Raw genomic sequence first — 13149 nt, 5'->3', positions numbered from 1 at the left:
GCAGATTAACACTCCTGCCCAGCTTGGTGTCGTCTGCAAACTTACTGAGAGTGCACTTGATTCCCTCATCTATGCCATTGATAAAGATACTACACAGAACTGGCCCCAGTACTGAGCCCTGGGGAACACCGCCTGTCACTGACCACCAGCTGGATTTAACTCCATTCACCACCACTCTTTGGGCCTGGCCATTCAGCCAGTTTTCTACCCACCAAGGAGTATGCCTGTCCAGGCCAAACTCAAGAGAACGGCAGCACCGATGCAAACAAGTGGCTCAGCAGGAGCCAGCCTGGCGCTGGTGATGGGACAGACCAAATCAGCTGAGATGGAGCCCACCCAAGGCACTCACAGTGACCCCACTCATCCTACAGCACAAGCTCTGCAGCATGGGAGACCCCTGCCAAGACCCAACCCAACCTGAGGTGCAGAACAGCCACCCACACCCGGTGCTGGGCTGGAGCTAATAAGCCTTGCCAGCACCCAAAGCCAGCTCAGGTACCTCAGCGTCCCAGGCTGGGTTAATCTGCAGCTCAGACAGGCTGCCCCAGATAACCAAGGATTGAGCACACCGACCCAGCTGCTCCACCCACCTTCAACTCGAGAGGACGCTGCATTAGAAGCAGAAAAATTGCGCTCGCAGAACAAAGGAGCTTCCTAAAGCCCGCATTTCAAATTCAACTTGTGTTTTACAAAACACTTGACGATGAGGCATAGGGAGGGGAAAATATCCAAATGCATTGTGCTAACTTTGCCTCATTAAAATCTTTACATTCTAAATGCAGACACGCAAAATTGGGATAAAAAAATAATTAGGAGATGTAGCATTGATCCCATGTGTCTGCACCATGAGTGTATATTCACACAAGATCAATACACTGCATTCTGTAAGGCAGATGAATTTTCACACCCTGATTTCCCATTCTTTTGTTGATCTGCCCTAAAGTTCCCTTACAAAAGACTGCATATCTCCACTGCGCAGAGCAGCATGCCTGGAGACTCTGGGAACACCAAACCTGCTTCTGTCTCTAAGGCTGGGAAGTTCTGCACAGCAACTTTACCATTTTACTTATTTCTGTAATAATAATACTGTAAAAAGTCAGTCTTTTATTGAGCTTCCCAGCAAGATTAGAAAACAAAGACAGCCAAGTTATTAAAACCTTTTAGTATCAGGGATATAATTATTTCAAGAGACAGCCATGCTGTGGGGAAAGGGCATATGAAAAAAATTGAGCAAGTTGGGCAAATATTCTATTCCAAACCAGCATTTACTTATGGGGGAAAATAAACAACAGATTTTTAACTGTCAGTATAAAGCTCCAGAGGTCACTTGAGAGATCTGTGCAACTGGTGAGGTCCTACATTTGCATAAGTGTAAAAATTTTGGCTCAGAGAATCATGAGAAGATCCCTGCCCATTAGAAAAAACCTGGTATTTCACAAAACTTCACATCAGCGTATGTTTTTCAAAGAAACCAAATTACATTGTTCCTCTACAGATGCTTCAGAAGAATAAGGCATGTTAAAAATTAAAAAAAGGTAACCTGTGAGATGGAAGTTGATCACTGAAAAGGTCTGGAGATGTATGATAGATGCCTGTCACAAACTACATAGGCACTCCCCAGCCCCGTCAGCAGTTTCTACTGAAGGAAGTCAAGTTTTTGGTAGAACTACAAAAATGAACCAGGAATTACCAGGTCTCACAGGTCTGCAGCTACATTCCTTATGGCCAATCACCTCTGCACGAAGAGGCGACTGCAGCCTTTGCAGCTGCCCCTCCACTGCTGGAAAGACGTGGTTTGTAAATACCTTTAGAAAACTCAGGTTTTAGGGGGAATTTGGTAATTCAAAATGCACAAAGAATTCCTATTTGGAAACAATGCAGAGGGACAAAGATCCTTCTCTTGGAATATAAAAGCTACTGGGGAGGGTGCTGACACTGAACTCTATTTAACCTACATGCACAAGAAAGCAGCATTGCTGAGGACTTAATGACAATTGACACCGAGCAAGAAGGTCTCTTCCTAACCTTTTAGCAAATAGGTGCCTAACAATAATGCACAATAAGTAGCAAACTCCTTGATTTTTAAGCACCAAGGTAGTACACTGAAAACAAAGCAAGGATGCTGTTAAACATAGAAGTTCTAAACTACATCAAGACATCTCAAGGTATTGCACAACGACTGTCCTCATGCCTGCCACCCCTCAAACCCAACACCCTCTGCCCCATCTCTAAGTCTCTCAAGAATTCAATAGTTTAAAACACTTCCACAAAGATGATCAAGGGCTGGAGCACCTCTCCTATGGGGACACGCTGAGAGAGTTGGGGTTGTTCAGCCGGAAGAAGAACAGGCTGTGGGGAGACCTTAGAGAAGTCTTCCAGGACCTGAAGGGGCTACAGGAAAACTGAGGAAGGACTGTTTACAAGGGCATAGAGTGATAGGACAAGGGATGATGGCTTTAAACTGAAAGAGGGGAGATTTAGATGAGACATTAGGAAGAAATTCTTCCCTGTGAGGTTGGTGAGCACTGGCCCAGGTTGCCAAGAGAAGCTGTGGGTGCCCCCTCCCTGGCAGTGTCCAAGGCCAGGTTGGACGGGGCTGTGAGCAGCCTGGGCTGGTGGAGGTGTCCCTGCCCATGGCGGATTGGACTAGGGGAGGTTTAAAGTCCCTTCCCACTCAAATCATGCTGTGGTTCTAACTTGCTGTATGTCTGGGCTGGAGCAGAGCATGGGTAAGGAACAGGATGAGAAAAGAGGTTTTTGGCAGCAGCCAAGCTCTCACCTGCTGGCTGGCCAGCACAGGCTGTGGCTGTCCCAGTGGCAGGGAGGCGACAGTGCTGGGCTGGACGACGGGGAACGGCATCGCCGGCTCCTGGTAGTGCTGAGGCCGCTGGGACAGCACCTGGGGCGCAGGCTGCACTGCGGGGAGGCCAGGCTGCAGGGGAAGAGCGCTGCTTTAGAGGAGAGTCACCCTGCGACAACAACTTCATCAAGAATATCTTTGCAAGTGAAGTTTAAATTGAAGTAATTTAAACAATTGGTTGAAAACACAGGGGAAAAATATGAAAAATTACCTGCAAGGAATGGAGAGTTACTTAATACATGGAAAAAATACGGCAAATTCCAAATAAGACAACCAAGCTGCATTACATTTCTTTCTGGAAGCAAGCATGCAGACCAGCAAAACCACTGAAAGCACATGCACAGTGACTGAGACCATACTAACAGCAACGACAAGGCGTTAACTGGGTGAAACAGAAATTTATCGTCACAAAGATGTTTGTAATTTCATAAAGAACCTTTATCATCCTAAAAAACAGGTAATTTGCTTGAAATGGATGCCAAGAAAACAAACAGAAATGAGAAACAAATAAAAACCACAGTGGAAGTGAAAACAAACAAACAAACATATTAAAAAGACATTCAGATAAGTTCTGGAACAACAGCGGTTCCCTAAAACTTCAGCTCAAGCAAAGGAGATGAATGAAAAACAAGCAGCATGTCAGATTGAGGCTCATAAGCATAAAAAAAACCCAACCCCTAAAACAGCTCCAGTTATCTGCTTGTCATCTTGGCAAATAATCTCCCAGATAAATACAATGATTTCTTTTTTCTTGGAAAATAGAAGCTTTTGAGTCAGACTTTTTTATCCTGTGTTTGTCGAGATTTTCAAACCGTGGAACTTTTAACCTAGGTTACTGCAAGAGGAAGAATATATAGGATGGCCATCAGAAAATAAAAGGCCATGAGAAATATTTTGCTCATGAATGAAGGTTATCATCTTGCCAAACCCTCAGTCATAAAAAAAAGTAATGCATATAGGTTAAAATTACTGAAACCTATCAATGGAAAGAATGAGTCTGCTCTAAAAGAGTACGCTGCACAGCTCAATTTAATTCAAAAGAGTCTGCTCAAGATTGATAGAGTTGTTCAGGCAGAGCTTCAGGTGACCACGAAAGGAGGAAGGATGGATCCCAGCAGACACCTGCACAGAGCCATGTGGGACTCCACAGCAGAGGGAGTTGGCTACAGATGCCAAGGGTGGATTTTTTTTTTCCTTCAGGTAAACAGAGCATCATTTCAACACAGTCACAAATACAGTTCATAATTTCTTGTACGCATTTTGGAAAATATAAGGTAAAACCAGGGAAAATTATGCACTTCCCAAATATGCAAGAGAAATCCAGATCAACCAGGTTAAAAAAGACATTGGTCCTACATTTTGTATTTTCTTAAGTTAAATAGGATGAAACTATACAAAAAAAATAACCTACCACATCACTACTGTCACTTTTACTAATGGGGTTGCTTCCACTGCTCACGGCAGCTGCACCCTCCAGCTCACTCTGTGCCAGCCGTGCTTTGCCAGCGCAGCCCTTACAGCAGGGTTGGGATGGCCCCGGCACGTCAGAGGATTCTCCGCCATCAGAGGATTCAGCAGGCAGCATGGTTTCTGCAACTCCTGCACATCTCCCGGGAGAATAACTGCTCTTTTGGCTAATGATGTATTGTAAAGACTCGTGTAACACAGGCAGGCCTAAGTGTCTGCCCCATGGCCTGCTGATGTGCAGGAGAGATTGACATACCGAGGGAGTTGGCTACCTGGGTAGGGAGCATTTTCAACAGACATCAAGACTTTGGACACATTTTGATCTTGGCTAGGCTGAAATAACCAGGCTAGGCATGTCTGACAAGGCCATGGAGGAACCATGAGCTCCACAGGGTTTGCAGAGGTCTCCAGTGCCACCAGCGATAACGCGCCTGCTGCCTCTTCTCCAGTCTGCAGATACTCCTTCTCCTCTCCTGGTTCTTGGGGAAAGGACACTGCATTTGGAATCAAAGCCACAACAGGGTCGGTGTGGTGGTGAAAAGCAGCACGAGCACTGCCCACCATGTGTAATGGGTGCAGGCTGGAATGGGAACACGGCATTGCCACAGCTTCTGAAGGATGCAATGCGCTCACGTTATGCCTTTCACTGGAAGCTCCTGAAGATTTACATTCATTCGCATGTGTTTGTTCTTGCACCAGTGGTTCCATTAATTGCTTTTAGTCAAGGTCATAACAGCACGAAAAGGTGAGCAAGTGCGAACATCTGACTGGGCTACCCATGCTCGATTTTGGAGCCTCTGTAATGGAAGTACATCGCTGTCTATGTGCAAGGTTAAATCCAAACCCAGAGTCACAGAGGCAGTGACTGGATGGGTGACCCTTGTCATGACTGGAAGAAACATCAGACTCAGGAGGCTCTTGAACAAATGACGGAACAAGAGTGTGTGGCTAAACTGACAGTGAACAAAGCCAAACAGAGCAGTTCTCAAACACGTGCATAAGTTTAAAACTAATCACTGCAGTGAACGTAGTTCAGTGACAATGGATTGCTAAGAAGCTTTTTTTACTGAAAGTCTGCCAGCTGCCAGTGAAGCACATCTTCAGGATGGCACATACCGCTGGACAAAAAACCATCTACGTTTCAGATCAACTAGGAACGTATCACTGAGCAAGTCACCATCGACAGAGGTGAGTGTGGATATAAAACAAGCCTTGGAGTCCACACCTACCAAACACAATATAAATGAGCCATTAAGTACAACTCAGGACACAAAATGATGTTGAAAAGCTTGAGACTTACTCCTGAGGGCTGCTGGTAGTGGCCCAGCTGCTGAAGGCTGTGGGGCGCAGGCTGGCTCTCGCTCAAAGGGGGGCTGTACACCCGCTGGAGAGCTGGGGGGACTGGCTCAGGCAGGGACGAGTAGATGACGCTTTGCTGGCTGCTTTGGGAGTCGGAATAAACAGTGGACCCCTGGCCACTGTCAAATGTGCTGTCGGCTGAAAGGACAATATTAAAACAGCTAAACAACTCCAAACCTTCAAGTAATGATTTTAGAGCAAGGTCAACACTGGTTTATGTAATTAGCATTTTTACTACCCTAGCCCTTTCCATTATATAAATACATTATACAACTCAAACGTTATTCTCTACAAAAGGCACACGCTGCTTTTCTTAAGCCAAAAACCATCCCCATGGATTCCTGTGCACGCTGATATTTTAGGCACATTTATGTTTCCTTTAAAGGGCATTAGGTTGACATTAGGAACTGCAGATGTTTATAGACTTTGTAAGACGAAAGGAAAGGAAACCCCAATTGTCACGTTCATAATAGATCATGGAGTCTTTTAGAGTTAGAACTCCCAGGGATGCACTGACTTAGCATCCTCTGTATTAGTAGCACTGAAAATTACAAAATTCTTTATACCATATGCTTTATTAGCTCAGCAAATCATACCCTACTTGAGTATATAGCAATATATACGAAGAACAGATAACAAAATAATTTGCAGTGTTGCAGTGATTTAGGGGTACCATTCAGAGTTGGCCATACGGGCACTAGGCAAGCATCCTATCTTTTGTCCAACAGAAATCAACCTTTTAACTGTACAGCTGAGTATTGCTGATTTTAAAACATCTTTTCATGACTTTTGAAGCCTCTAAATTACAGGTGCCCAGTTCTTCTTGAGTATAAGCCACTGTTTTCTTCATTTGAGAAATCAAATGAGACAATTAAGACCATTGCTATAAGTATCCAAAAGACAAATTGCTTGTAATAGAGATTTTAAACTCAAAACTGAAAGAAAACTGTAACACAGTTACCAAAAAATTGCTTACATTACAGATAAGTTTAAATGCTATTTCTTTTTCTGACGCTTTCTATCTTCTCTGTTCTTCCATATTCCAAATAAGGTTTTACTTGTTTGGTTTTTAGATGACAAATTATTTTTAATAGCACCAGAGGTGACATTTCTCCTTGGTATTTGCAAACTATTCTCCCAACCATTTTTTTTTTAAATTAAACTCTTTTCTATATTTATGCAGCTCATGTCTAAGAAGAGTCAACATGGCCCCACTCTAAGGTGGTGGGGATTTCTGCTGCATACACACTTCCATTTTATTACAAACAATTATTTAAGACCTCAACGGGGAGGAAAAAAAAAAAGAAAAAAAAGAGTATGATGGTAGAGTAAAAGCTGTGAGTCAACCTCAGATTTTATAGAACAATGTGCATTACACACATTTATTAATCTACATTTTACATTTGACCTCAGATTATTATAAGAGATCTTAGAGCAGTAACTTATAGAGGCCTTAGGCCTAACATCACTAAGAAAATGTTCAAAGACATCTGATAGTGAATTGTTGAAGAGGAGTAGGAAATAAACTGGTGGGTTTATATCTAGCATAAAATTCTGCCAACTCATGTCCAACAGAACCATGGGAAGCACAAGTAGTCTCACTGTACCACTGGAAAAAAAGAGAGTTATAATTACGGTGTTTCTCAAAGGAAACAAATAGCATGAAATTAAAAAAATGAAATTAGATCATTTCAGCTTCAGAAAAAAAGCTTTGTAAATACTGAGATATTCTGAGAGTTATGCAAATATGGCCATTTCTCCTGTCTTGCAAAGGTTTGGCTGTTTGTGGAGGCACACTTGGTTACCTTAGTATTCAAAGCAGATTTACACAATACCTGAATTAAAGCAGCATCCGTCTCCTTGCTAAAGATAATGCATCTTTAATTTAAATATGCTGACATAAAAATCCAGAACAGTAAAACACAAACATTATGATAATAGTTTAGTAAGCAAAATATATACATAAAATTTTCTCAGAGAAACTGGCCAGGAAAAAAAAAGCAACAAACAAAATCAAAAATGAAACTCTCAAAAAATTTTACCAGGTCCTGGACAAACGAGAGGGACCACTTACTCTAACCTGCCTAATGACCATCAGATCACTCCCTTGCTCCAAGGCCATGAGCCCAGGACAAAATTGAGAGCCTCGAGATCAGGGAGAGCACCTGCACCATGACCTAGGGACCTCAAGAATAACGACAGTGTCTACCCACAAGGTCTGGTGCTCCCAACACACATGGCCAAACCACAGTTGGTATTTCCGACAAAACAGGGAAATCTTGAATTACATCGTGGAACATTCAGAGATGGATACTTTTGCTGCAGACCTTTGCACAGCTTCACACAAAACTTCACACAAGCCATCAAGAGGAACTTGCAAAACACAAGAAACTGCAGTGCTTTGGTTCCAGCAAGGTCTGCTTCTGACTAAACATCTCCACATTGCCAACACCATCTGAAAATCCACCAGTTGCTCTGACCAGTCTGGTGCCAATTCAACTTCTGCAGTCTCTGAAATTGCGTTTCACGCAAACTTCAGTGTTGATCTCACCACCTGGCACAGAAAACACGTCTTTTTTGTGTCTAGCAGCATGTCTCCTTGCTTTTCCATTTATGAATACATTACGTTTTCTGCATTGATTGCTACTGAAGGAGGAGCTACCTCAAGATAACATCGCTTTTCCTGAAACTTTATTTCTTTCAAAATTGTTATGCGACTGTCAGAGACACTTTTGTTCCCTGAGCTACTGTGCACACACACAGCAGCTCTTCTCACCACTGAGCTCTGATCATCGTTGATTTTCACCCTTGGACATCCATCACCGTGCGCCCACAAAACCAACATGAGACTTACAGGCAACAGATGTGACGCTGGTGGGCAGGTTTTGCTGGAAGGGATGCTGGTCTGCCTCAGGCTCCTCCGACTCCGACAGGACATGGTGACCAGTGTGAGAAAGGTAAGTGACCTGGACCTGCTGCGCCTGCGGCGTCTTCAACTTCTCCAGACATTCAGAGTCCCGACGTTCTTCTGACTGCATCCTCGGCCAAATTCTCTCTCTTCTCCATAGTATTAGTGCTACTCTGTCACGTATTGACTTCGCAACTATCTTGAGATCGTTTTCATGAAAAAATCCAGAGTCAATCTACAGAGGAGGCACAAGCTTAGCAAGATTATGTGCACACAGATGCACATGCACACATTGTATTACTCCAATCTTTTCCTAATAGAGAAGATATCAGTTTTAAATAACATGAAGTACATGTTTATTCCTCACAAGAACAGGAACTCAAGACCTTGATGGCCTTTTTTTGAACAGAACTTCTATCTCTAATCCATTTAAAAACGACAATAGGTTATTTCTAAGACCTGAATATATATTGGGTCAATTTATTGACCAGTTAACATCCATTGAGAAGATGAAAGCCAGTTTAACTGCAGAGGAGTTCCCCTCCTCTTTTTTTAAAAGACTAACAGAATACTCAGAAGAGGAAAAAACACTTCTGAAAAATGCTCTTTGAACAATGCAACTGGAGCAAATCATACTACCACTAATCAGAAATTATTGCTTTAACCTTTCCAGAATAGTTTCCAAAATTGCTATGCTTGATATCACAGCAAGTCATGAAGGAAAAGATATTAAAAGAATTTTATCTCAAATTAACTTCTCTTAAGAGGTAAAGTCAGTCAGTACTGATTGACTTTCATAAAGAAAAAGCCTATCATGAGTCAAATTTGACTGAAAATGGGACCAGGCTTTCTCAGAATTCAACTGTTCACCAGATAAAAATGGAAATTCATCTTTGTACTATTTGTTTGCATAATCTCCTACAGCGTAGAGTATGAATTTTAGTGTAATAATGACCTACCAGAGACTTGTCTGCTCTCCCTACATTCTTAACATGCGTATTCCACAGATTTGGAGGCACTTATATACATGGAGGAAATCTAAAGGTTTTCCTTCTTTGCTCGTGTGCAGTTTTACAGCTTAGATTGTCAGTATTTAAAATTAACAGGTGCAAAGCAGCTTAAAATCCAGCTGCAGATGGAGCTGGGTATTTTCCACTGCCTGCTCCCTCAGACCTTACTGACATTCCTGAACTGATGATCCAGCAAATGCTAACAAAGGATGGGACTTACTCGAGAGGAGAACCACGCAGGTCCAGAGAACCTTGTATGGTGTTAACTAATGTGCCCAGTTGCTTCTTCATGACAAAGCTGACTGCGAAGGCCCTGCAAACCTGCCACGTTAGCAATTCTGTTTCAAACAATTCTTATCCCTGCATCACTATACAGAGAATGAAGTTCAATAAAGACAGGCTATTTTACAGTCCACACTGGTTGCAAACCTGCCAGAAAGTTTTCAAGTTCCTTCTGCCCACATCATTTGGACAGGCTGCCAACAGTCAACTACTGAAAATCCATCAATAATGAGAAATGATTCCCCATAGTCAGAAGGTCTCCTGCACATGAAGCAACACAAACTGATGACAGCACACGGCTTTCGCGTTCCACAATTTGTAGAAAAAGACATTTATGAATAAATGTCCCTCTTCACTGCCCTCCTCTCCTGCAACAGCCTCAATTTTGAAAGCATTTCATATGCAGTTACTTAGGTAACTGTTATTGTAATAGTAAAATACAGGTTTTAAAACCATTTGGGAAAGGAAATACTATTCACAGTAGTTTGGAAGTGATCCTTTTAAGCATACATTTTTACAACAGTTATTTCCTCTTCCAAACAAAATAACACAACTATGGGCCAAGTAACCTACAGAACTTCTAAACACCAAATACTGCCATCAATATTTAAATGCAAAATATAACAGCAAGTAAGTGTACCAGAGCAACTTTTAAATGAAACAAGTTCTGTAACAACACATTGCTCAAAGAATATTGGACCTACTCCAAACTAAGGACAAGGACACAAGAGGAGCCTGAATTTCTCCCACTAAATTTGGAGTACATGGTGATGGGTCCAAGCAGAGTAAGGCAACACTACCAAAATGAGTGCCTCCCTAAGCAGAACAGGAGTGGTGATGACAGAGTCATTAAATGGGATCCCTAGGGATTTTAATAGGAACATTTCTGCAAGCATGGAAAAATTCAGTCCCTTGACTAAGTGCTTGCTGATTTTATGCTTCTGTGACATTAGAAAACCTAAACAACTGCAGTAAAGACACCTCCAAAACATGAGTTCAAGGAATACACAGTGAAACTCAAACACAAAATAGGTTTTCTAACAAAAGCCCACATATTAGGAAGATACAGAAATTCACCAAATTAAACTCATGTGTTAAAAAATCCAAAGCTTATTCCCAAGCCTGTGCAGTGGGTTTGAATCTAGCTTCCTACTTCTGGTTAGTGATAGAGTGGCTGACCATACTTTCCTCATCTACATTCCCCCTAAGGAACACCAACAGAAAAGGTGAAGAGTTTTGAAGAATTCAATTTTGTGACTGAGCTTTCAGCCTCTTCTAATTTATGTCAAGTTGCGGTCTGCAACTAAACAGATTCTAAAAAAAATTAAATACATTAAACAGCTAACAGAGAGTGGGAAAACAGTCTTCACAATATAAAAGCAGAAGAGAGATCTATGGTCCCTAAGCAATTTGAAATGCCATTTCATGCATCTGTTTTCTTGGTAAGTAGTACTTTTCAGTTATTAGCTCTTCCTCGTTCATCCCTTTCTTGTAGCATTGATTCTGAAAATCAATGCAAACTGCTTAAACTAGACACCTGGCATGGTTTAAATGGAAGTTACTTTACCAGACTTGTTCCTGCTGTCCTGTGAGATTTATGCACTAATTTATATATATACATTTTTGTCAGGAGAAGTTTATTTTACCATTTCTTGTGCAACATCATCAGGAGTTTCCTTCTCCAGATCAAAAGTAAACTCAATGGCTCCATTATCTTTGGGTTTTCCTTTCAGTTTCTTAGGATCTTCTACCCAGAGTCTTAAGGCAATAGAGGATTTCCTACCATGGTCTTCTTCTGCAAGTTCCACTCTTACCCCAGTATCTTCAGCAAAAAAGGCATGGCTTAATAAATCTTTAATTTCATATCTGCAACAGATATAAAGATTATTCAAATACTGCAAGTCTTAAGCACTTTCAAAGAAGTCTTTGATAAGAAACTGCTCTTAAAGACAAAAATATTTATAGTATGTTTGGTGTTCATCCATAACAAACTTGTGTTCTTAGCAAAAAGATGCAGTATTTCCAGCATTATTGAGGACTGCTGAAGAAATGATGCTTGTTTCCTATTTCACAAAGCTTCAGCAATATTCATACACCTTAAGTACGTACAGGAATGCAGAATATAGCTTTGCTCAAGTTTTCTTGAGTATCTGAGCTTAACGAGTACTAAAAAAGAGGTTCCCTCTAGGTAGTCAGCTGAGGTGCCTAAAAACCGTATTTGTGAAAGTAATGAATTACTGAACAGCAGACACACTAATCTAGGACAGGCCAGTATAAGAGATTAATTAGGTTTTAAAACCAAAGCTGGAAACAAGGCACAATTTGTCTTCACACCCAGAGGCCAATGAAATCTGCTATAACAGCTTGGGGTGAAGGCTCTACCACGTCGCACTCGTGGTCAATCTCTACCAAACCTGATGCTCCACACAGAACCTCCTGAGTGAGGTTTTATGGACAGCAATGCCAGAATGTGCCAGAATATGCTAGCTCACACGTCCACAGCGATGCTTTATGACTTCATTCTTTGGTTGGGAGGTTGAGGACACAACAGTGGCATTTATTGTATTATCCTGACATTATAATGCAGGAAAGCAGTCATCATTTATGTTTGCATTTTCACTGTGCGTTGTCTCCTGCACAGGGAAGACCCAGAGGCCAGAGCAAAAATTCACAGACAGCTTTGAAATCTCCACATACACATTACTTAATGCAAAACTTGACTACTTGAAACAAACCTTTCTTCTTTATTTTTGCAAATGCACTCCCCAATTATCTCCTTAATTTCAGGATCGGTAACTTTCTCAAAGCTTGCTGGCTTTATACCCTAAAAGGACAGAAAAAAACAATTTACTTTGAAAAGGAATTACATTTTATCTCTTAATTAAGAATATCTTCCCTACATTTTACAGTCAATTCAACCCTTGAGCAACTAATACTTTGAAGTTGTTAGTCTTAATGTAAAACTGAGTTGAAGATTTAGGGCTATCGCAATTTTAAGCACCACTGCACTTAGAAATAAGCACATAAGATTGTACACGAACTCAGCCATACACAGGGCAAATCTCTCTTTTTTCCTTATTAACCTTTGCAAACTTAAATTTTAAATCCCGCAGAGTCTGAAGTCAATATTCAAGAAACAGCCCATTTTAAATTTTCAAAATAACTCTTTTATAAAATTATCCCTTTTATGTTTTTGCCTTAACTCTCTAAATGCTAAATGAAGACCCGTGTAATAATCCATATTCTTATTTCCCACAAATCTT

At 41.4% G+C, this 13149-nt stretch overlaps 1 protein-coding gene across 1 annotated transcript in view; it reads right to left on the bottom strand.

Moving 5' to 3' along the window:
- The window catches only part of LOC104543124 (serine/threonine-protein kinase WNK2-like), a gene marked incomplete at its 5' end in the record, with an annotated part of 56734 nt that extends 44024 nt beyond the window's left edge, over positions 1-12710 (bottom strand). The window contains 5 exon segments of the mRNA XM_010187660.1: positions 2780-2932; positions 5628-5824; positions 8541-8829; positions 11533-11752; positions 12622-12710. Of these exon segments, the coding sequence (XP_010185962.1) occupies positions 2780-2932; positions 5628-5824; positions 8541-8829; positions 11533-11752; positions 12622-12710 (948 nt within the window).
- Between the last annotated feature and the right edge of the window lie 439 nt (positions 12711-13149).

The sequence above is a fragment of the Mesitornis unicolor genome, unplaced genomic scaffold (genome assembly GCF_000695765.1).
Source record: "Mesitornis unicolor isolate BGI_N332 unplaced genomic scaffold, ASM69576v1 scaffold57, whole genome shotgun sequence".
NCBI classification, from domain to species: Eukaryota; Metazoa; Chordata; class Aves; order Mesitornithiformes; family Mesitornithidae; genus Mesitornis; species Mesitornis unicolor.
Note: the sequence above shows the minus strand (reverse complement) of the source record. Positions and strands in the feature narration are given on the sequence as shown.